The sequence below is a fragment of the Temnothorax curvispinosus genome, unplaced genomic scaffold (assembly GCF_003070985.1).
Source record: "Temnothorax curvispinosus isolate PA1 unplaced genomic scaffold, ASM307098v1 QBEX01002996.1, whole genome shotgun sequence".
Classification (NCBI taxonomy): domain Eukaryota; kingdom Metazoa; phylum Arthropoda; class Insecta; order Hymenoptera; family Formicidae; genus Temnothorax; species Temnothorax curvispinosus.
The window spans coordinates 481877-507759 of record NW_020212776.1 but is presented as its reverse complement, the minus strand read 5'-3'; the positions used below and the strand labels follow the sequence as shown (position 1 = coordinate 507759).

General features: G+C 40.4%; 2 protein-coding genes across 7 annotated transcripts; both read right to left on the bottom strand.

The window, feature by feature from the left end:
* Positions 1-1375: 1375 nt before the first annotated feature.
* Positions 1376-21189, bottom strand: LOC112452172 (solute carrier family 41 member 1-like). 5 transcript variants are annotated; one of them, XM_025012267.1, is made up of 9 exons: positions 20964-21189; positions 19933-20341; positions 9663-10093; positions 8470-8860; positions 7912-8091; positions 5904-6343; positions 5543-5763; positions 5140-5476; positions 1376-4824 (listed from the first exon to the last, which is right to left on the bottom strand). In XM_025012267.1, exons 3-8 carry the CDS (start codon positions 9755-9757, stop codon positions 5145-5147), a joined length of 1659 nt encoding a protein of 552 aa, XP_024868035.1. In that variant the 5' UTR covers positions 9758-10093; positions 19933-20341; positions 20964-21189; the 3' UTR covers positions 1376-4824; positions 5140-5144. The 5 variants fall into 5 exon arrangements, with proteins under 5 accessions (XP_024868035.1, XP_024868036.1, XP_024868034.1 ...); XM_025012268.1 differs by lacking the exons at positions 19933-20341; positions 20964-21189 and adding an exon at positions 15697-15719; XM_025012266.1 differs by lacking the exons at positions 19933-20341; positions 20964-21189 and adding an exon at positions 12692-14449.
* A 404-nt stretch (positions 21190-21593) lies between these two features.
* Positions 21594-25873, bottom strand: LOC112452173 (solute carrier family 41 member 1-like). Of its 2 annotated transcripts, none has more exons than XM_025012271.1 (7): positions 25478-25873; positions 24806-25277; positions 24586-24733; positions 24308-24510; positions 24084-24232; positions 23793-23981; positions 21594-21674 (listed from the first exon to the last, which is right to left on the bottom strand). In XM_025012271.1, exons 1-6 carry the CDS (start codon positions 25871-25873, stop codon positions 23796-23798), a joined length of 1554 nt encoding a protein of 517 aa, XP_024868039.1. In that variant the 3' UTR covers positions 21594-21674; positions 23793-23795. The 2 variants fall into 2 exon arrangements, with proteins under 2 accessions (XP_024868039.1, XP_024868040.1); XM_025012272.1 differs by lacking the exon at positions 21594-21674 and adding an exon at positions 21870-22037.
* Between the last annotated feature and the right edge of the window lie 10 nt (positions 25874-25883).

Sequence of the window (25883 nt, the reverse complement as noted above, 5' to 3'; positions counted from 1 at the left end):
TAATGGGTGCGTTCCACTTGAGCGCTCGCAACGCTCTTAGAATCATTTCATCCTTGTTTGTCAAATGTTAAACAAGAATAATGCTCACGAGCACTGTGAGTGCCAAGTGGAACGCATCCTATAGAGTCAGCGCAGAGAATTTCATCAATTTCGACGTGCATCACGACATTTTGATTAATATTTTTGTACTCTCCCTTATATTTTGCTTATTTATATTTTGTAGCATTAAAACGAGATACATTGCTTCTATTTATTTACCGATCCAACCTTAAACCGTAAATCCATTTGAAGGATCAACAATAAATTAAAAGCTTATTAATGATATTGTACGTTTATATATAAATCTAATAATAGATAAATATATTTATTTTTTATACTGTAATTGAGTTTATGCATTACTGAACAATACATTTATCCCTTAATTGAAGTATTGAAAATAAGAATTACACACTCACACATACACATTAATATATATGTAAGTAATATATGTGTGTGTGTATACATGTACATATATGTATACAAATGTATATATATCTAATTATTAAATATCTTAAAGAATTATTTAAAATAGAAAGTATAATTGTAACATATATTGTATATATTCATTCCAATTATAATTACGTTTCAAATAATATTGAAATATTTACAAATATTTCTCTCTCTTTATAAGACAATTAGATAAGTTAATAGTTAAATGGGTCAAGCAAAAGTTGGATTACACGTCTTCCGAAATCCTCGAAAAATTATTAGGCTTTGAGAAGAGTTAAAGAAGTGGCAAAAATTAAGTTCAATTTAAATTTTGTGCTCTTTAGATAATAATAATGTCAATGTCGATAACTATTAATAAAGTAGTCGATTATTTTTCCGATTGTAGGTAGTTTTTCCAAGTTTAGAGCCAGTTATTTTTTCAATTGTCGGTAATTATTGATAATTAACTAAAGAGCGCGAAATTTGAATTAAATTATCTCTTGTAACCTCTTGTTATAGTATGGTCTCCTAATAACTCTGACGATTTTTCGAGGTTATTAAAAGACACATCCCAAACTTGCGCTAATCTAATCTCTTATCTAATTATCTTGAAGAGAGACGTAAATTCGTGTAAATAAATACATTTACTTTAGACCTTTAAACATTTTAAAATGCAACTCAAAATAAAAGCAATAAAACAATATACCTATATTATAGTTATTATATATATTTCTTAATTACACGTTAACATGCTTATTTATATTTTAATATTTTAATCAGAATCAAAAGCAAAAAGGAATGAATATAAGTATTATTGATTCTATTATTGTCTGAATTTACCGAGTTCTCTAATGCCTCGTTATACGAAACGAATATCGTAAAAGTTATGTAAAAGGAAAGTCAGAGGAAACGTTTTTTGCGTACATTTTATTATACATATTTTACAAAATTACATCTCGGTGAGATCTACGGTGAGATCTACGTCAAAATATTTCTCGAACATTATGCTGCTCGACCACTTCGTGTTTAACAGTTAATGACTTCAGCTGGACGTCAGGCAATTGCCGCGCGATTATCACTGCGTTACGCTCTCCTCCTCGTCGTGGAATTCGTGATTAATGCCGTGTAATGGACTACAGACATCGTCAGACATAATCTGCGACGTCGATCGGTAACGATGCGGAGTGCCTATCTCCCGTTTCCTTTTTTTTTTAACATTTTAAAACGTAGACTTAACGTAGACAGGAACATTATTTCCGAAGTACGCTGCTCGATCCCCTCGTCGAAGTATTATCCAGTTTTATTGTTCGCAAGACACATACACGGGGTGTCGTATACAAAATATTTCCTTTCTCCTTCTGCCGCTTGTACGATTATTGTCTTGTACGTTCGTCGTTCTAACTTGCGGAATAAACGCTGTGTTTCGGGCTGCGGATAAAGTTTAAACGACTATATGCGTTGTCTCTAGTCGCCGTCACGTCGAGACGAGGGTTTGCAATCGGGCGATCGAGTGGCAGCATACGTTCTCCTCCGCGATATCTCTGTTCTCCTTTAAAAATTTCACGAGCAGCGAGAGTAAAATGGTTTAAAATATATATAGTTTTTTTGTCATTTTTATTTGCAAAAGTCGGCTTTGTACAGAGGGATCTTATAAATTCCCTTCAACTTTTTACACATACAAAATACTTTACACATCCGTCCTCAGATTGCATATTTATTGTCTGCGTATTTATAGCACGTTTGTTCATGATACGATCATTGTGCTCGTCAGAACTAACAACAGAACTAACAAACGTATATAAAAAAAAAAAGAGAAATACACATATATTATTTTTTATATAAAATAAAGCGAATAATGATCACTAGATGATGCTACGAGCGATAAAAGTTAATTTTTTTTTAAAGTACTCGACTGCATAATAAAACGCATATCATTTCAAGAATATCGCTGCGAGAATTCACGAAAAAAAATTCGCGAACGCATTTTTTCTTTCTTCCTTTTTACAGTTTACTTAAAAATCTCGTTTCTACTGCGTCGACGAAACTCATGAAGCAACTAACCGCGAGTGAAGATGATTCGACAGTAAACCTCAAACGAATTCATGCACTGTTAAATCACGCAACCGTAAAACGTATCGTGTGATCCTTTTCTTCTTCTTTTTTTTTTAATTAGAGTAAGTGCACTGTGCTATCTTAATCGGATCGACTTGAACGCAGTTCGCGAGAAGACACACGCGTGCCGAAAAAGCGGAATGTTCTGTCGGCGGGATCGGAATATACCCGCCGTGTCTCAGCGATTCCAGGCAACGTCGTAAAAGCGATAATACTGAACGTGTGTGGGCCGAAAGGCGATGTCGACTTGGACGTGAATCTCTCTCCCCCCTATCGCAAAGACTAAATATTAGTCTTTGACGCGGCGCCTATAAAACATACGTAACGTGCGTAAAACACGTACGTTACACGGTAATATGTACACGGAAATATAACGACGCCTCTCTTCGTTCCCTTCCTCCCTTTTCATCACGAATTATCCTAATTTACAATACTATACAGCCTATCGTCCGCGTGAGCTGTGACGGACGCACCGAGCGAAATTAAATTATCGACCGAAGTGTTGCTTACAATTTTTCTGAACACAAAAGCGTATTGTACTACATGTTGCAATCGTGTCAGGGTGCGAATTAAATCGTTCACACGACGTCAGAGATAATCGTCAACGGGACGTTAACTCGTAAATGCAATCGGTTTTCAAACACCGAGCTCATCGTTGTCTCCCCTCGAAGCGATGCTATTCGTGCACAATTTCGCCAAGGCTCATCCTTGCACCCTTTGCGCGGACTTTCCAATCGACTAATGACACCTCGATATAGGTGATCGAGTAAAATTCGTGGATTAATTTATTAACAACTGCGCACTCGTCTCTATGTCAGCTTTAGACGCTAAGCTTCAAATCATCGCGTTTGTTGATTTTTGTCTACAAAATCTCTAGAATCCGCTTGAATCTTTGAAAAATACAATAAATAGTGCTAGTAAATCTATTTGTTGTACGAGATTTTGCTGGCTCTCGTACTCGCGATAACTTACGTCATCGACTCGATTTTTAACCCGATAATGCGTTCTACCTTTCAGGCAATTGTTCTCTAGATCCGAAAAATGTCCCATTAATAAATAATTCAAAAGATTAAAAAAAATCTTGGAATCAGTTATTTGCGTAAGGAAGACCAAATTCCGATCAAACGCACCGCAAGTGTTAACATAGAACCTTTATGCGGCGAGTATTTCAGGCTCGAGTAAATCTCCGAGAGCTTCTCCAAAACTTCCAAAAATAGGTCGTGTGGCAGCTTCTAAATACCTATCTAAATTTCGTCGTATACAAAGGCAACTATTCGAAGACACATACGTGTTGGTATTACGATTACACGTGTTTTTTTATTTACGCGTGCTCCGTGGAAGAATCATAATTCTCGCTGAGAGCCCGAGGATAAATCAACTACGGAGTCCTAACATTAAATTGCTATTGCAATTCCCGCGATTGTAATTCAATATGCGACTTTGTGAATTATTTCTGACTGTTCTTAAAAAATACGGCAATCTCTCCAATTTTTTACTTGCAATACACCGAAAAATTATGCTTTAGGTTCTTGAAATCCTTAAGTTCCAAGGCTAGCGAATTTTAGGCTTTGTGTCACGCGCTCGAGAGATATTTCATCAAATATGTATTGCCGAAGAATCCTCAAAATTATTGCCGTTGCTTGGTAAACTTGCTAATTAAATTACCTTTTTTTATCGGCCATTCTTGAAGAAATTAATTCTCGAACTTTAGGCTTGAATTCCGGAGATACGGTTATTCGGAAAGATTTCATATTTTAAAATACAATCGTAATTTTTAGATAGTCGACGAATTAATTTGCCACGTGCTACCGACCTTCTGATATATTAGTAGCTAATTAAAACCTGAGTAACGCGCCCGCTCGGCTTGACAAGGTATTAACGATCGGTCACTTGTATCTTGCATCCGTAAAAAATTTATGAATTATTAAGTATCGAGATATCCGCATCGATAATGGAAATAAAATTCGACCGGTTTTCACAAAATGCGAACGATACACTCGATACCTCGCTTTTAATTAATTCTTAGCGAACGCAGGATATAAGTGATGAATTATTAATGCTTTATCAAGTATAATACCATTGCGACTATCCGTCCGTGGGACTCGTCGGCGGACTGGCAGATCGACGATTGGATTTGATGGAATATACTTTCAGACGACCACAGCCTCGTAGGAATGCCCTTTCGGTCCGACAGTTCTAACTTGTGCGTCCCGCCCGCCGAAGAACGCTATAATTTGCGACTTCCTGTAAAAAAAATCCAACACGTCGTTCGAGCGTTTGTAGATAAGTTGTTCAGTCGGTTGGGCACGCGATAAATCGATATTTCAAACATTATAACTGTGAAAGTTCAAAGATAGCAATCTTATCTTTGCTCTGTGAAAATCTTCCCGACGTAATCGATTTTTAATGTTATTATAATGGAATTAATATCACAGTATTCCTGGAAATATAATTCCAACTGTGGTGCAATTACGGTGCATGCAAATAATAAAACTAGCATGTCAAAATTATCATGATTGCCTTCAGTCACGCTCGTAGTCACGCAAAAATGAATCTTACTACGGTCAGGGCGCGTCGAAATCTTGATCTCCGACCAGGTACAGAAATTGGAAGGCAATCGCTAGCAGGCTGATCCCGAGCAAGTCACCCATCGAGGTCAGATACGGGATCGCCGAGTTGTCGGGATCAATCTTCCGCTTCCACATCCAGTGGATCATTATGTAGGCGATGTAGAGGAGCGCCGCGACCTGCAGCATCGCCGCGCAGAGGTAAACGAAGACGAAGAGCGGCGTCATCGACGTGTTGCCGTCCTTCATGTAATTGATCAGGTAAATAAAAATAATGTGGCCCGGTATCACCATTGTCATCAGGACTCTCGTAGTTCTGGCGTGTATACCTGAAGAGACAAGGCAATGAAAAACCCGATAATTTTGATAATTTGTCAAAGACCGAAAGAGAATACCTTTCCCGAAAAAATTGGCAATTGGGGTGATGAAGATGACGGGATGCGTGAGGCCCGGTGGGATTAGAAGCGTGCCGAGTTCGGCCTGTTTGTGAAGCGCCGTTGATATCCTGCTGGCCTGAACGGCCACCAGGTTCCCGCCGACGCCGTTGATGACCGGCTGAAACACCGTCAAGTTCTCGAAGCGCGACACCATGAACTCCAGTATGAGACCGCCACAGCTGTGAAAAATTTTGCATTTATAGATTCTTCTTTATCTCAAGCTGTACTTGAAATGCAATAAAGATCGAATAATAGGCCTTTGAACGATAACAATTATTTACTTCAAGATCGAAGAACTTGAGAAACGCTCTCTTTTTACCTGCTGATCAACATGGCCACCATGACCGGCGTCCAGCCGAAGTAGAGCACATCGTTGGTGTACTTGTTCTTTTTGGCGATCCATACCCAGAGCGGGGTCACGAGGACGTAACAGGCTATGACGAGGGGTGCCACCCAGTCTTGCTTGTCAATGGATTCGTAGAGTATAGTGGCGATCCATGAGAGGAGTGCCAGCGACGTGATGTCGCCGAGACTAGCGGCTATCGGCGTGGCCACGTTGTCCGGATTGATATGGCAATGACGGGAGAAGACGATGACGCCCGCGGTAATAAGGCCCAGAACGAAAGAAGCAAGAGACGCGGTGACCAAACTGCTGGCGCATAGTAGATAGGCATGGTCCAGGGAGACCGTGCCGTTGCGGAAGGCACCCATCACGATCGCCACCACGGAACCCAGGAAGCCCACCACTATCGCTTGACACTGCGCACAATTAGGATGATTTTTAACCCTGAGTAACGAACCTCCCGATAAAAACTTGATGGCTAAAGAGAAATTAAATTTCCTCGCTTGTTTTCTTCAATTTTTCTAACGATTAAAGTTATTGAAACATACCATGTTGAAAATCAGGAGTCGTTACTCGGCAAAGAAAAGTTTTTCAGCGAAGTTTAATTTAATAAACCGTCAATAAATATATTTATTTAAATAGATATTTCGCAAAATATTTTCAATGCCGGAAAAAAATTGAAAAAACAGTCAGCCATGAGTTGAAAGAGAATTCCAGAAGGTTTGGAGAACTTTAGTAATACTGGGAATTTTATAATCTACATTATATTAGCATAATCGATTGATTTGTATTGTAAACTCATTGTTTATCTACCGTTTGATTGCGATAATTCTTTACACATTTGGGGAATCATCTTTAATTTTTACCGTCGAAAATTTCAAACGTCTGATCCCGTATAGATACCGATTTGTTGAAGTATACGTGTCATTTATCGCGCGGCGTGTCTCGTGAGGTAACCAGCTCGTGCTCGCACACGACCATAGGATCATACGGTAAACAGTCGGCTTCCCGAAGGCCGTCGTCTATCATCGTCGTTGTGAGCGTTGAACACATAATAAAATAAAATCGTGGCGCCAATGATAAGACGGGCGGAGCGCGTGTAGCTCTCAATTCGTTAAATCGAGCGGCTAGGAGAAACGTTGCTCGCTTTCCCGGAATCGTGCCGTCGGCTCGTTTCACAATTAACTGCTAACCACGGGTCAAATTGTCCGCGTCGTTTCGCGGTATTCTCTGCCAATTTACGATTTCCAGGATGTATCGACAATGATGTCGACAGATAGCATGGATTTGTCGAGATTTGCGGGTTACGGCAATTTCGTCGGTCATCGTCAGTCGGCGGAATCGTGAGAGCCTCGCCGATCGCCGCTGGAAATTCGCGAGACTGAACTTGAACCCAAAAAACATCTAATTCCGTGGATATATTGACGTTAGATGATAAGGCTGCTAGATGATAAGAACCCGGGTGATTAATAGCGTAGAACTTTTCCGCGTGTTACGTCGCATGGTTGTTGAACAAGACGTGGCGAACGTTTGCATTTTGAGGAGTCGAGAAGTCGAGTAGGCCGACCAAGAACAGAGAGATTCCAGGAGGAAAAATACACGGCGCCAAAGCGAGCCAATATGCGTTTCGCAATGTATTCGGCGGAATTAAGTTAGGAGTCCCTCGTATGACAAACGGCAAATATCGGTGTTTAATTGTGGAACATCTAGTTAGAACCAGTTTCGCGAAAGTAAACTCCCGCGGCTGAATGCGAGCATCCGAGGTAGCGCACGTGGTTTGCTTTTTAAGACTTTATGCGTGCCAAAAATAACGCATTTGGCGTGCTATCGATAAACCTCTGTTATTTCATACAACTGTTTACTTTAAAGGCGAAATAGCTGATAAAATTGCACCTGTGTTGATTATCGCGGGAGAGACGCGAATCAATCGTTTCTTATTGGAAAAATTAGTACAATTCAGTCCGATCGAATCAATGACACTTACTTGTATTAAGACGAGATTCCCGACGATCATGTGCCATTGCTCCTTCGGCATGTCCATGTGTCCGAGATTCGCTTGAGTAGAAAGACGCGACGCCAGAGTCATTTCTAGATTACCTTTCAAGCCAAGAAGCGCCGGTACCAGAATCATAAGCTCGTTGACTTTCTCGAAGACTACCCAGTGCTGCAAGAGGACACAAAAATTCATTGATCAAATAAAGTTAATATACTATCAAAATCATATCAATTTAAAGTTGATTTTACATCTCATTAATAAAATAAATAGATCTAAAGATCAAATTCTATAATTAATTTTAAGCAAATTCTGTAAATAATTTAATATTTTATATATTAAAACATTCGACACTATACAAATAAAAAAAATTGACACTAAGTTCATCAATTGGCTATATAGCGGCTATATGAGTTGGACGTTCTATTTAAGAACATGTTCGCGTGTTATCGAATTGATTTCTTATATTCCTATGCTTCGTAAGGTATTTCCAGAGAATAATCGTTGAAGACGAAGGTTTGTCATGACAAAGATAAATTTCGTTCGTACTTGGACGAGATCGAGGACTAATCCGGCGCCCACCATGCCCAGCCCGGCAATGAGGAAGGGTATGAAAACCTGGATGGTGATCGCCAAGTACGATTCGACCGGCTCGTCTTCTTCGGTCACGCCATAGATCTTGCTCTCAGCGACGACGTCCGGCAGCCGGCCGCCATCGATGCCCTCGTCGAAGATGGTCACCTCGAGGCAGTCTTCGGTGGCGTGTCCACCGGAATTCACCGCTGCCGCCTGTCCATTAGTGGTTGTGGTGGTGCTGGCGGTGGTGGTAGGGGTGCTTATGGTGTCCTTCGACTCGGAGGTGGTCCGCGAGCGGCCGTCGGTCGGTGTCATCCTGTGGGAGTTCTGCTTCTCCGGAAGCAGGGGCTCCTTACATTGCTCACTGCCGACAGAAAGGAGATCTCCGCTCTAGTTAAACATTTTTTTTCCCGCGCGAAATACCAGAGAGTCTCATTAACCCTTTGGCTACGGTCGTTAATGGGTAATAAACTCGAACCGTTACGGTTTATCAGTACCTATTGGAATGAAATTGCCAAATGCCATTTTGCGGTAACGGAATGATGGAACGTTACGTTGCGACCGTAGAACATTCGTCTTTTCGACTTCACAAACTCCGCAGAATAAGAATTTGTTAATATTGATATTATTTGAAAATTGACGTGAATCTTAGAACAGCACTTGATAAAAGTTTTTTATAACTTACACATAATTTAGCAATATTCTATTTGTGACAAATAGATCGTATTTCATTTTTAGAAACCCTTATACGCTGATCGATCATTAATCTGATTCGATCAGAAGAATTAAAATCGCGCAATTATCTTGAAAAAAATCCACTCGTCTTTAACAATACAAAATTAAAAAAGAAAGAAGTGACGTTGATTGAAAAGTGGATTAAGTGATGCGAAATGAATCGATGCCGGATGAATGAGCGCATGATGCAATCGATCATCGTAAATCATGCACGTGCGTAAATCCACAATTAATTCCACCACATAATTCCTCTTTAATTCGCGGTTAGTTTAAGTTCCATGCCGAATGCCGAGCACTGTCACCCGCTCGTCGCTTCTTGACATTCGAGCGAGCGCGCCGATTCGCGTTTTTCAACTCGACATTTTGAAAAAATTGTATTTATTTTACAATCGAGAGACCGAAAATTTTTCACACAATACTTTCCAACGTACTTTTCGAACTTGACGCCGGTATTGGTAGTCTGGAGCGACTGTGGCTTGTCAGGCGGCACTCGTACCGGATGTTGATGCACCTGGCTCTCTATCATCTTCCTACTGAGGGCTGTGTGATACTCGCTGCCGCGAATATACAACCATTCTCCTTTGAGAATGATAAGATTCGCGCCGCCGACAACGACGCTGACGGCGGTTGTATTTCAAGACACAAATAACGTAAATTACGTAATTATGCCGCGGTACAGCAACTATCTTTCTCTTCTCTATCTTTCTTTATCTCTCTCTCTCTCTCTCTCTCTCTCTCTCTCTCTCTCTGATTAGATATTCGTTCAGGAACTGCTGTTAATCACGGCGAAAATCAAAATGTGAATCATCCAGTGACGTGCGGATCGAAGAAAGGTGAGCAGCCTCTTCCTATCTGAGGATCACTGCCAAACACAATCGTCATGTTAATCTAATTGCGAGATTAGTGGAGCACGTGGAGTATAAATTAATTAGGGTTTCTTATGCCCTTTTTCACCAACGTCGTTTAACTTGAACCTTAGTTCAATTCATTCTTTGTCTCTTTCTAACAGTCTTCCTTAGAAACAGACAAAGAGTGAATTGAACTAAGGTTCAAGTTAAACGACGTTGGTGAAAACGGGCTTTAGAGTCGCTATTCAAAAGATTCAAAAGTTTACTCGATATGTAAGCGCGTTAGATAAGCGGTAATTTTCTAATTGGAGCAAAATGACACGTCTAAAACATAATTGCTTTCACAAAGTTTATATTTGTCACGCAAACTTTGTCAAATAATTTCCAGGGAACAGATTCTTTGCCACATAAACTTTACATCACTCTAAAGATTCACCTCCAAGTATTTCCTAATTATCATAGATCGAATTCTAATTACTCGCGATTCGATTCTGCGATTTGATTTTATTCTTAGATAATTATCTAATCTTCAAATCACACTTACGAAACGATATCGTGAAAGGTATTGTCATGTGTGCGAAGGCACTTCGACTAAATGCTTCCGTGATTTTGCGTCGCGTGGGTACTTATCATGTGTATCATGCAAATAGTATCGCGAATAGACGCGTTTCACACACATCACGTGTGCTTCTAATTAACATGTAACACGTTCAATTTCCTCCCACTTGAGTTCCGCCTCGGAAGAAATCGCGATAATCTGTTTATCCCACTGTATCTCACTAACGCACGCGTGTGCTCCATTACGTAATTAAAATAATTTACATAAATGACGTTGATTAGTTATTCGCATCGCCGCGATCCATTTAATTCTCCATTTAATTTTCAATCAAATTTGTCGATCGAATCGGATTAAGTTTGACGTCAGATTTTCGGTTATCTGTGTCTGAAATCCACGGATGCGCGTTTCGATATCGTTGCAAATGGGTATATACGTCAACGACGATAACGATGTTCAATCGTGCGGTGACCTTACGCGTGGAAATTGTAACCGCGAGAGCCGCTTGATTAAGGCCAAATCGGCTGTAATGTTACCTTCGTAATCTTAACTGTAACATCGATACCTATAAAGACTATCACGCTCTAGAACTAGAAAGAAAGAAAGACGTCCTATACGATAAGTATTATGACTGAATAAATAAACAGATAAAAACTTTATTTATTTTAAAATTGAATATTTAAGCGAGAAAGTCAACGACCAAATTATGAGCATAATGAGGTGTTGGTTTAAAATAAAATCGAGTTTATTTACAAGAATATAATAAAGACATTTGTAAATAATTTCGATTTTATTTTAAACCAACACCTCATTATGCTCGTAATTTGGTCATTGATTTTCTCACTATAGTTTTGCTTATTTTGAGCGTTGATACTTAATTCTTTATTAATTGGAATATTTAATTTTCTAGTCCAATTACTGTTTATTCATTATTCTTTGTGATCCGAAGATTAGAAACGCACAGCTTCTCAAGATCGGTTCTGTTTGATCGGTATATTTTTTTGCAGAGGTGACACATTTGATTTTCCTTCGTCGTCAAATGAAGAGCACGAAAGATTTAATCGCGACAATCAAGATACAACTAGGCCGCCGCGGCCGGCCTGATCAATAAAGATCAATGTCGTGTCACCCGCGCGACGATCAACCGCGGATCGTGTATTCATTGTCTGATTAGCTGTACTTTGCGTCATGCATCGACCGGTTAGCGGCTCTGGAAAGCACGTTGCATCGCGCGAATCACACGAGTTCTCGTGACCTTAACCTACGTGCAATCAAGTCTCTCCTCGTCGGAGAGCTTCGACGGAGCGCACGGATGCTATCTGCATCTCACGTCCTTCGTCCGTCGCGGTTTCCCGAATAATCGAAAAACAGATAGCAGGGAAAAACGCATTTTCAAAGACGCGAGTCCGACCTTCGTCCCGACGATGCCCCTGACCGGTTCTCATTTTTCTCGCGCTTCCGATTGTAGAAGGGATCTTCGGAAACGCGATAACAAAACTTATCAGCGGCTACTTGGGAGTCCGAGATAACGATATCGCGACATATGTCTCGCCTCGTCAAATTGGATTCAGCATCATGCGAGGTGATGCTCTGAAGAGAGCGAGGACTTTGATTTGCTAGCGATTTAATTCATTTTTCTAACACCTAAAAAATACCAGCGAAAAATTAATCGGGACTTAGCTTTTTAAATTTCAATATTTATACCTTCTAAAATAATTTTTTAAATTCTTAAAACGTGAATTGTTATAAAACTGACCTATTCAATTATTCTTTCTCTGTCGCTTTAATTCTCCTAAGTCTGAATCGCGCAAGATTTCATTTGAGTGCTGACTTGTGTCAGCTGTTACAACCTGCTCATGACTTAAAATTTTTAGTAACGCGCGAGAATTAATCTAAGCCGATTGAACATTAGTCCCTGGAAACTCTTTCGCTGAATGAAATGAGATTCGCGAGATTCGTCTTTAAAATAAATCGTGCTCCTTCGCCGAAACGCCCAGTTGGACCGGACCAAAATCCGGCTTCTCCGAATCCGGCTGTTCCGTCCCTTCGCTCGTACCTGGATCCTCAGGCGTGGTCCCAGACGGACCCCCGACGTTCCCACGAGACCCACGTTCCCGTCGGGCCCACCTCAGTGTCCAGGTCGCTGATCGCCGGCTTCGTGGTCCGGGTGATTGGCTCTTCGGCACGAGATCAGCCCACATCCAGCATCTGATGGTGGTCACCCGGTGGCCTGGTGTGAGGCCGTTTCACTCTGCGGTTACATCGCGACTGATCGCGATCGCGCATCGTACTCGCGTGCATGCATGCCTCCTTAAAACTAGTTTGGAGACACACGAGCCTCTGTCTGTGTGTGTCAGCGGCGCGCCGGAGGGAGCAAGCGCAAGTTTATCGATCCACTGTGACTTCCCAGTCACAGACCATCCGCAAACTCCTCGCGGCCGTACCGCCACTCTCCGGTAACCTGTGCGCCAATGGCGAACCACCCCTAGAACCCCTCTAGACGGCTCCGGAGAAGGGTGTCTTTCGCGCTCCGAGTCCCAACGTAACGTTACTCGTGTCGGTCCATTGTCATCACGGTTGCGTCATCGTTTCGTTTAAACCGCGCTGTGTAATCCAATGATCTCGCCGCCCCCGCCTCGAAGTCTTCGTCATTTCCAAGAAGCCGCCCTCGCGTTTGAAATCCTAATGACGTCACTTTGGAAGCCCCCGCGAACGGTTGCGTCATCGTTTCGGTGCATCTGATGCGCCTTCACTGCATTAGCTATAATCTTATTAAGTCTCGGATTTGTCTTTAATCTGCTCAGTAATCTGTAAGATTTGTGTCTTGGTGTTTGAAAGCATCCGAGTGACTTTATCTTTCGCAGTGTTGTTACAAATCGAGTTAAGCTCGTTAACGCGATTTCATTCTTTTCGGATCTCTAAGACAAGGGCTTGCAGAGGGATATCATTTTTTAACTATCTGCAGAGATTCCTAAAAAATCCATATTCGATGAGTAACGTTCAATGTCTCTTCTTGCGCGTGATACCAGACACGTGGCGATTGCATAGGCATCGGTTACGTCATCGATGCACAGCTGATGTATACGGAAGCTTCTGGTTCATTCATAGGATTTACGGCGCATTACACGAGAGAGTTGCACAATCATCTCCGTTTCGCATGATTTTCGCAGCTTATGGACGACTCGCCTTTATGCGCTGTAATTTGATGGTGGCAATAATTTACCTTAGCAATATTCTGCTAATTTTCATTTTGTACACCGAGTCCATTAGAGCGATATACCAGATACAATTATCGATTACGCGTGTTCTGCAGATTATGAAGTAATTTAAGTTATTTTTACATGTAGATTTATTATTTGCGTATGTTAAGATGATAATTTTGCATTTAAGAATTGTTACTCCGATTTCCTTCACAATTTCATAAAATCTAGTCGTGGGCAACCTTCAAAATTCAATGCATATGGAAATTTTATTTGACATTATAAATGCTGCATCAAGGCCTAAACATCGTGATGCAAATGCATAAATCGATCGAGAGCTATCTTTAGACCGCAAACAATAACTTGTATTGTCAACCCTGTTTAGTGACTTCCGTCAGCACGAGAAAATTGATATTGATTTTTTTTCTAAGCTTATTCGATATTATTTCCGGAGAATAAAGAGTGCACATCAAGTACAACATTGCGTAACGTCTTTATAAGCGATAAACGATGGCTTGCATTCCCAAGTTTAAGCGCCATTGAAAAGTAGGATAGGTATTAGGAAGTGTAAATTATTTAAGATTTAATTTTTCATATCTTTTAACTCAGTCATTTTCAGTTTTTCGTAACTTTATTTATGGCTATTGAATTAGTTGCGTTTTATGTATTTTTATTCTGTTTGAGACACCGCGAAGTTCTTGCTTCATCATATTTATTTTTTTTTATAAATTTGCTTTTTCATGCGCAGTATCTCGTAAAATTACATCAGTTAACTTGACGGCCATGAATGTGATATGATGGGAAAAAAGATACAATTACGCCGATCGATCGCACGATATGCCATGCAAACTAGTTAGCAAATTAAAGCAAACCAATTAAATTAGCTATTATGAGGTGATGCAATAAAGTCAATAAATTTACATTGAAAATTATATATGTGGGTCGAACTGACTCATCTTTTTTTTTTTAAATAACATATAACGCGTAAATCTTTTTCGCGCGATATCGAATTTATTGCATCATCTCGCGAGGGAGTAATCTCAATAATTAAAGTCTATTAAACGGCTCTACGAAGGCATACAGGAATTACAATCTCGATCGATTCAGCGGACCGCATCTTGTTCAGCAGCAATCCTTATTTAAAGTGGAGCGGAAAAATTCCCTCATATAACAGTCAGTCGGTCAATGACGCGCGAATAGGATTCACTGGCCCGTCTATGACCGTATCCTGTGTAGGAGCGAAGCCGTAACACTCCGGCCGTTCGTGACACGGCAATTTGTATTCTGGTAACTTGAAGATTAGGTCACACTCGTGTGTGCAGTCCCGCTTTTCTAATGATTAAACTCCGCTGAAACGCGTGTATTTCCTGCCGTACGAGCATTTGACGTCGGAGATGCGCCGGGTCTCAACATCGCGAACGAACGAGAACGACGACGAATTAGAGCGAATGCCAATTAATCACCGTCCAATTATCGACCAAGCGAAATCGACGGAGTTCTTCGAAGAATTATAAAAGAGAAACATATCAAAACTACGTAATAATGTGGCGATAAGTCAGATTACCGAATACAATTAACGTTTCCAATTGAAAGTCGAATTTCGCACAGAGACTCAATGAATGCTCATTACATCGTTTAAAATAGCAGAAACCGTCTGCAATAAAAGCGACAGGTATCAAAAACTCGGTGACCGTGTCTCTAACGACACACTCTTAACGACGCGCGACTATTTGCGATTTGCACCTTGATGAATAACAGCCGGTTAGCCTATCTAGAACATCCGACGTATTTGCACGTCTAATTATGCAGGTTCCAACTAACGCGAGTGTCGGATATCGAAAAGTTTGCAAACACTACTCACTCGAATAGTCGACCCGTGATCGTTCTAATCAACAAGGCGAGGATGCCCATCGTTCAGGATCCAGCGATTGACACGATCGGCGTTGTTAATGACACAATTTATTCTTCGAGATCGACTTACGCAGCTCGATCGAGTTTCCTCCTCACGATCGGATCTCAACGCCAGATTCGCGGTATCTTTTTCAGTTTCGAATTACGGAACAAGAAATTTGCGTTCATCTCTCACGAAAATGAAAAAATTCGTTCCCTCGACGGCGAATTTTTTCATTTTCTGGAGCCGTGAATTTTTCTCGTTATTGCCTCTTTAGCGACGCGCGAAATTCGCAGCTAAGTCGACAGAGCATACCGACGTCTCATTGCACGACGTACTGGACAATCGGTCCTTCCATGCATTTCATTCGTAGACACGATTCGAGCCCGATAACTATGTCCGCCAGCTGACAAACCGATAATGTTGCAAGGGCAACGTCGTTAACGACAATTTTACGATGCACCGCGCCTGTTCGTTTATTCGTTATCGGAGAGTTTATTACACGCTCGTTTTATAACTCCGAGTGACGATAATGCACCGAAACTATTTTAACAATGTTTTTCCACTGCTTTGATCTTGACAGCGCAAAGAGCGGTAATTTATATACATATATAGTTAATTTTACATAACTAATTTTACATAGCTAATTTTATACATAGCATTAAAGTCGAAAAGTATTTAAATTAATACCAACATGCTATTTTTCTTCGAGCTTCTTAAAACTTTAATTTTTAATTCAGCCATCTGACAGGCACGATAAGCAAAGCGGCGGCTTACCATTTTATTGGAGTCAATTTGTAGTTGATCTAATCGATCTTAATATATTTCTATTTTATCTTGTTGAAAATTCCTCTCTTTAATCGTTTATAACACAAATCTTGATATCTTAACGTTTTTCTATTTTTCATACTTTTCACTAAACCTTTTCCGGGATAAATCAATTAATTAAAGCTCAGGAAGGTAAGGAGAGTGATAAGATAGTTCTGAGATAACTCCGAGATTGGTTTAACATGTTGTACATCGTTAAGTTCCGTAGGATTTATTTCAGAAGATGTAACTTTTTAACGCGAGTCCGAGTTCCCTTGCAATCGTAGATCTTGGCATATATCCGACTGGGAACGATATTATCTGTTCGCACACGCATACCTTTCGTGGTTCCTTTTAAAGCGTCGATTACGTAAGATTCGCTCTTGACTCGGCAAAGGTCGACATTGAAACCGGGTCTGAATGAATCGTGTAACTGGAACGCATTCAAATACGCGACGATTTTCCCCGGCAATTTCAATAAAACGGCGTATACCCACGTATAATTTAGTCGCACGCGTGGATTCTACCGTCCGTTTAGATGGAGATATGAGATTTTACCGACACCTGATCTCTCGTCAGGTCCGCGTGTCGCTCGCTTCTCATTTGGAATACTAGCGCGGCTGCATCACACATTTGCAATTATAATTTGTGCCCCATTTCTTTTATCTACCTAATTTCATTAATTTGAGAGAGAGATGCATACATTGATATAATATGTATATAGTAGGGTACATATTACGTGTACTGTTACCATCGCACGAGTACAGATGTGCATTTGATAAGGCTCTCTTCCTTGGGTATCTATTTAAAAAACTGATAATCAGTATTTGATATTCTTCTGCAAGTTGATTATATAGCGTAAACAAATCATTTATAAATATATTGCGATATACATTATATGATGTGCGTGATATGCTGATATGTGATATGTGTGATACGCACGTGCACACTAATAACATTTTAATTAAAGAGAAGAGAAAGAGAGAGAGAAAAGAAAGAAAGAAATAATCAAAAGTTTGACAGTAAGAACGATATAGTTTTTAATACAGTTTTTAAAAAATCTACTATATTATTTTTTTAAGTGCGCAGTCTAAATAAGCGATGGCGATGAGTTAAATGTCGGGTGTATCGTTAGTGTAGTTTTTATCGCATTATATGATATAATTGATGTACTAACTCACTGAGCTCATGACTGTGCCCAAGTGCCGATGAATCGCGTATGTTTTTTCAATTAAGATTTGTCACGCGAGGAGTCAATTGTTTCGAGCGAATTACCCACCCCAATTAATTAGTCAGACAACCAAGTTCGTGACTCGTCAGACTGAATTTACCACTTTGTATTCTGTCCCAATTAGTTACATTTATCTTATTCCAAATTCTTTCATACATTATACATCATTACATCATAGAACGCAATGAAATAACGCGTCAGTGATGTGGTAAATTATGATTAACTGAAAGAGTAATTTGAAATTACGGACCAATTTTTAAATTAAAATTTATTTAAAATTAATAGTAAAATTACACGGTTAATATTAAAATCACGTCGCGTGTTATACTGCAATTTGAATTCGCAAGAGAAATTACGATAATATGTATATATAAATAAATATCTACCACGAAAAGTGTTACTCGGGAACCAGTGGATTTCTGCAATCTACGAAAAGATGACTGTGCTTAAGGCGTGGGAGTAGATAAATTTGGGGAACTTAAAATTTTACGCCTCTAATTTACGAGATTTTTAACCGCACATCTGATAATTCGGCGAATACTGAACTCTCTCGTTGCATGCGTTTATTATTTCTTTCTACGTGTGCACCACCCACGTATCGTAAACACGTTGGCGGACAACAATAAGAGCATCGCCGAGAGAGCATTACGCAAGCGCTACCTTACACTTGCTTCTTCAATTACGGACCCTTATGCCATCTAAACCATTACTGTTGCGATGCTACAGTCGGGTACACAAATAAACAGAGATCGGAGAACGAAACGGGGAACCACCGCAATTGTTTCATCGTGGAACTATCCATCGGTTTTTTTGGCGATAGAGAAAAATTCGAGCCAGAGAGATAACAAGAAGATATAAATTTTTCATTTAAAAGTTCCGTTAAGACTGCAGTTCAAGCTGAAACATTGACGAACGTATCGCTAATTGATGGAAGTCGTCTCGCGTTCGCGTTCTCGCAATTGCGGGCTAGCTTCCGATGGTGCGACTCTCGAGAACATATCGCGACACGATTGTGGCGGCTGCAGTACGATAACAGATCAAACAGATGCGCCTGTTTGCATAGGACTCGCGACCGGTTTACGCAAAGCGTTATCGCGTGCAACCTGAGATGAGCTCTCCTCCGCGTAGTGGACCACACGCGAGCGATTCGGCACTGTCGGTACCCCCAGAGACGTCGCCGTGATATTTTTACACACTGGTCTCTCGGCCACGCTTCTCATCGTCACTTAACACCGTGCTAACAATAAGAAGCTAAATTCTCACTTTTCCGCGCTCGCGACTATTCCATATTAAAACACGACATGGAGAACGCGCTAATAGCGTCTTTCTTTTTAGTCTTGTACAAATTACACCATTATATCAATCAATTATACAATATATATAATTGACATGATTGTCCTATCGTATTAAAGACGAGATATCTTTAGAAGAACATGTTTTATATTGTTTTGATAGACTATCATGAGCTCTTTAATTTCACGCAATTTCATTTATTTATTCAGTAGTAAAAGTAAAAGAAGACTTTTACGGCGCTATTCTATGTTTTACACCCATTTTATCTCTTTTCCAATATTAGCGCCTAACTTTTTCCGTTGCTTCTCTGCTAGAATAAAGATTAAGTATTTTAAAATCGCTCGTAAGTGTCATAGTCATTACATTTTACAGTAATAAATGTTGTAACACTTCTCCGTAGCTTCGAATACCGTACATTCGAGCGCATCTCAAAAACTTATGAGACTTTATATTTTGTTTCATTATTGCGCGTAGAAGAGAGGAATCCTAAATCGACAATCAGCTTGATGCTGAATTGCGGAGAAGTTGTTTTTTCCGGATTTTCAGGCCTCGTTCTCGCGTTTCACATCGCGACGCTTTTCCGCCGACGAGGATCGCAAACCGCTCTCCGGGCGACGCGAGCGCCTAAGCGCTTCCGTAACATATTCGCAGATTGATAAATTACTCCACGTGTTTAAGTTCGACCATGACGGGCAATAACTTAACATGCGCTCTGATACCTCGTCTCTCCCGAGGTATCTTATCCCACCGGCCGTCTCGCTCGCTCGCTCGCTCGCTCGCTCGCTCGCGATTATATTATTTTCGTCGTCGGACGAGAATCGCACGCAAGGATTCCGCGAGAATCCGCAGGTGCGATCCTTCGTCGTTATACTTACACGTTGGTCAGCTGCGCCGGATGACGACGCACTCGCTCGTCGTCCTGGCCGAGGAAGAGTCCGCGGTGTCGCTCCGCATTACGGCGCACGTGAGGGCATTCATTCGATTTCCGCGCGATGGTCCATGCGAGAAGATGGTCCACGCGTCAAGTCTCTCGCCGGACCACCTTGCTTGTAACTTCCCTTATTCTATTTGTCTTAACGCGACAAATCGGCCCACCCCACCTCTTCGCGCGCGACCAATTTCGGAAAAGGAGTCCTCCGCGCGCGAGAGCGCGGACCAACGAGATCGGAATGCAGACGTATAAATTACGTGGACCGTTCAGAACCAGTTATCAACTAAATCCGGCGCGGACGAACGCTACACGAGCGGGAAGGAAGCTAGGCGATGAAAGTTCGTGGAGCCATTCTTTGAACCGCAATTATATTTTATAATAGATATACAGACGTCACACTCGCTTGAATCGTTATCACGCGCGTCGGTTATTTCACACTCGTTATCGGTCGTTTCCCGACGCTATCGCTCGACGGAACTTTTCCAGAATGACGACGGTTTACGAAGTTATTGAAAAAAAAAAGAAAGAAAGGAAAAGAAAATCAAAAGTCCCGGCGGAAGGTGTCGCGCAGGGATTGGAACTGACTTAATTTCCGAGAGTTCAGGAATAGTAACCCCCGTCGGCTGCAATTCAGCGATTATAAAAGTAGCTCAGGGTCGAATTAAAAGGTACGTCTGTCCAGCCGCGCTTCTTCGTGACCCCTTTCTGAATTGAAAATAAAACGAGCGTATGCATCCGAGCCTCGTGGGGGGAAAGAGGGAGGAAAAGAAGATCGCAAAAGTCCTCCTCGTTTTTACTACCTTCCGACCGAGCTTTTGTATTGCAATTTAATGCTATTCTCAGCCACTAACGGTGCAACCAAGATTTCTTTTTTTTTTTAATTTATGATTTTCTACGGACCGTTTCCGGTTCACAGGTCGCTACCACCGTCGAAAGCTTCCCCTTCGCGCCCGCGGCATTGAGAATCGAACTCACCGGGATGGATTAAAGCGGTTCCGAGAGCCTTGAACGGTGCGCGACCTTCGGGTCGGAGTAATCGCGCTCTTTTCGCGGCCACTCGCTACCCCCTTTATGCGCGACGACGCACGACGAGCAGATAAGATCTAAGAGACGAACCGCGTACACCGGGAACGGCGCGATAGTTGGCACTGACAGATCCAACTATTTCATTCACAGTCGTCGTCGCCGTCGTCGGGCTTGACCGCGCGAGTCGTCGCCGTCGACGGGCTTGACCGCGCGAATCGCCGCCGTCGTCGCGCGTGTGTGCGTGTACGCGACTCCCGTGCACGTGCACATACGCGCGAACACGGCGACGTGGATGAATGAACCACGGCGCGCATACACACATACACATACACACACACACGCACACAATGAAGGAACGATACCGCGCGATTACGGTGTAGGTGGTTACGAGCGTGAACGAGCGAGGAGGATGTGCGACGGGGCTCTAAACGAGCGCGGTCGAGAAGACACGCGGGTCCTCCTGCGTGTCGCGGTCGGTGCACAAGCACTTCTCTCATGCATAAATTGGGAACGCATTATTCCGTGTCCCCGCGAGACTCGCCAAAGTTTCCCTCGATCCATCCGACTCTCCTCCGTAGTCCTGATGAGAAGAGAAGCACGATGGATTTCACGTACAATCGAGTACGAGTAGTATGACACTGATATCCATTAGATTTCAGGCTGTAATTAAATTATAATGCAACGTATAGTCCGATCGCAAACATAGACTGTCAAATAAACCTTCGAATATTTCCACTTTCGCTGTTTGTTAGAAATATAGAAAGATGCGCACATTCGGCATTTATTGCGTGATTGTACAATTTAAAATATTTTCTCAAACTTATTTTCTCACATAGTAATAATAAAATGCGGCAGTTATTCATCGAGACTTTATTCTCTCGTATAAACATAACAAATCGTTGCGCTAGAATTTGTGTTGTTTGTGTATTGTACATATGCATATTTATATATACATATATGTACATGCATAAGTCAACTTTTATATATAACGTCATTACTTCCAAACACCGTATGTTTTAGGCACTGGAAAATGTTAACAAAGTTTCAGCACTCTATCTTCCTCGCAGTAACTTTTAAAGGAACTTATTTCAATAATATATGTCAACATGACATTGTTTTAATAACTTATTGCGAAATATCTCATATGCTACACCCTCGATATCATTGTAAAGCTAAATAAACAGATTGTTTTCATTTAAGAGTAAAGCTATTTAATATAATACTATAATAAAAGATCTTTAATGGTGTTTCGCTCCCTTCCTTTTGTGACACCATATAACTATCGTATATATCATATTGCTATATGGATTTCTTCCGTTAAATATGTCCACTGTATTTAATGTGTATGTATATTTATATTCCTAATATTATAAAATACTGTACCACCCACTCTTCTTTCCGAGAAATATAAAATCCGAGAAGTATTATCCGTATTTAGATGAATATACTTCTCTATTCCAGATAATTTCGTAAGACAAACAAAACAATAAACGTCTTTCAATGGCCGAGAGAAATAATTGTCAGAGTTATTAGAAAAACATGTTTTCGCAAGAGGTTAACGTGTATCAAGTCGTATCGAGTAATTTAAATTTTGCAGTTTCCTTTCCAGAGAGGTAAGCTGCATTACCTGTTGCATATTTCTCAACTTTTTATATTTCAGTTTGATTATCCTAGTTATAATCTTATGAAGGGAAAAATAAATTGGACTTAGTTTACGACACACAAATCATTTTACAATTAATTAATATAATTTACGATTAAGGTCTCTCTTGATAGCTCTGACGATATTTCGAGAATTTCATTTTTTCATATTTCAACTGCCGCCTAATCTAATATTTAACTATCTTGGCAAAAAAGATAAATGTATATAATTATTGTACAAATATTTACAATACAAATATTTTAATTCATTCGAAATAAAATAATGTAATTGTATATATGTACAGAGATTTTTAATTATAGCTTCTCAAATGCCTTAGATAGCAAAACTAGGTAAAAACAAAATTATATATACAGGTTGCTTAGACTTTATGTATATAATGTATATAATATTCCGAGTTATAATAAATTAAAGAAAATACTCGGAAAGAGAGAGAGAGAAAAAAAGAGTACTCATCTTCCATTTTAACGCCATAATTGAGAATCGTTCTATACAAAGAGTTTCCTATAGATAATTATATAAAAAATATAAAAATTTATATTTACTATTCAATTAATCAACATTTTGATGTATATGTATAATATATATCCATTGCATATTTTATATAAACAAACTAAATTTATATAAGCATTTTACGATATATGATGAAGCTTAAGAAAATATCTCGCATTATGGCAACATACTTTTGGTCAAAGCATAGCATAAAATATATATACACTTATTTACTGGCCCATATTTATTGGCATAATCGCGATTCAAATTAATTGTAATTTCTATCTTTGTAATTACATGACAATTTAATTATCAATATAACAGAATTAATATTGGCGAATACTGTACTTCTTTTCTTTCTTCTTTTTACATGCAGCATATCCTAACAGATATATGCTTAATTTAATTTGTACTCTTAACATACCCTTCATACAAAGATGTCAAACGGAACTTTCGAAAGAAAAACTTACTTCAACGAAAATGATAATCACTGATAACGTCGATCACAATCGGTGTCGCGCATTGCGAATTCAATTCAGATTTATCATCGTCGTCTTTCGAAAAACGATTCCAAAATCTATAACATGCAATATTATAAAGGATTCAGAGTATTGTACAAACTTTACCGATCAATCTCCTACGTCAGAGTCGCCGTCGCCTATGGCATAAAGGATATGGAAGGCAATTCCAAGAAGAGCAGTTCCTATAAGATCGCCTGCTGCTGTCAAGTATGGTATCGCGGAACTGTCTGGATCCATACCCCTTGTCCACATCCAAACGACCATTAATTGCGCAATATATAACAACAGGATTACCTGAAAATTAATCAAGCAAGTGTAATTGAGATTTCTTTTTAAATTTCAGCCGTTGAAACAATTCATATTACATTAATTGATAAAAATTAACATATGCTGTACCTGTAACATTGCAGCAATCAAATATATCATAATAAATATAGGTGTAAACGAAGTATGCCCCGCCTGAAGGTAACTAATGGTATAACTAAAGATCAAGTGCCCTGGTATCACCATCATCAGCAATACTCTAGCTGTCCTCGCGTGTCCTCCTGTATCGAAAATTCTTCATTAAATTTATGACGATGCAATTATATTTTACGTATAAGCGTTCATAGTAAACTTGCCTTTAGCAAAGAACGCATGGAATGGACTAATGCAAACGTTGAGAGTTCTTTGAACACCTGTGTGATAATCTTTATGTAGGGACGTCGATATTCTACTGGCCTGAACGGCGACCAAGTTTCCCCCAACGCCATTAATTACTAATTGAAAAACTGCTATGCCCTTGTAGCTCGATATAGTGTAATCCAAAATCAGTCCACCGAGACTGAAATTAACATTATTCGTTGACGTGCGTTCGCCTCATGAATTTTTCACCAAATGTGCAATGGAAAGTATTCACCTGCTAATTAACATTGCGGATATCACAGGCGTCCAGCCGTAATCCAATACTTCTTTAGTAAATGGATTTCTAGCTGCTATATAACCCCAAACAGGAGTTACAAATACACAAAATGCTATCAATATTGGAGCCACCCATGGAGCGTAACCTGAAAAAAGCATACATTTGTGTTGATATTCAAATATAAGCACGCAAAGATAAATCGATTAATCATTTATACCTATTGCGTTGTACAATAAAGAAGCGATCCAAGACAAAAGAGCTAAAGTTGTTAGATCTCCCAAGGAGGCCGCAATTGGGGTAGCGACATTGTCAGGGTTGATGTTCATTCGCCGTGATAATAGTATGACCGCGACCATCACAAGGCCCAGTAGGAAACTGGCTACCGAAGCGGTGACCAAGGCACTGGCGCACAACAAGAGTCCATGATGAATATCGAAGTGAGCTTCCGGGATCCAACCGAGGACCACGGCCGCCAAGGACGCCAGCAAACCCACTACCATGGCTTGACACTGGATTAAGGCTAAGTTTCCGACAATCAACGTCCACTGTTGCTTCTTCGTATCCATTTGACCTAGATTAGCTTGGGTCGACAATCTGGAGGCCAACGTCATCTCCAGATTTCCCTTCAAGCCCAGTAGCGCAGGAACTAATATGTATACTTCAGATACCACTTGATACACCGGCCAATGCTGAAATTCAACGTTTCAGATTTATTATCTATAAATTTGCACTATAACGGCAGCCTGTAAATTCATTCTTGAGAGAGACATAATAAAAAAAACTCTTAGTAGAGGGAGGCAAGTTGTTGCTACTGTGTTTCATTCATTTCCTATTTCAAAATTATTCAAAAATATGCATAAAATTATGATGAGAGTCAATTTTTTAATACCTGCACCACATCTAGCAGCAAACTAGCGGCGACCATGCCAAAGCCGGCAAGTAGGAAGGGTATAAACATCTGGATAGATATAGACCAGACGCTTTCGTCGTCCGCATTTTCCGCCTCGTTTCTTTGATTGTCCCTTTTTCCGCTGCTAAATACGACGCATTCGCTGTTCACCGGCGACGGTATCAGCCGCCGTATATCGCTCCTCTCGTTATCATCGCTCTCGTCCTCAGAGTTGATCTCCAGTTCCATATTGTTGACATCGGCGATGTTCGAAATGAATAGCTCGTCGCTGCCCAATCCCACCATTTTATTCGGCGGCGAGCTGCTCTTCTTTAATTGCCTACGACGAAGTTTACTGTGTCCGTAACGGTCTTGTTGTACCCTCGCATGGCTCATCCTCGTTAAC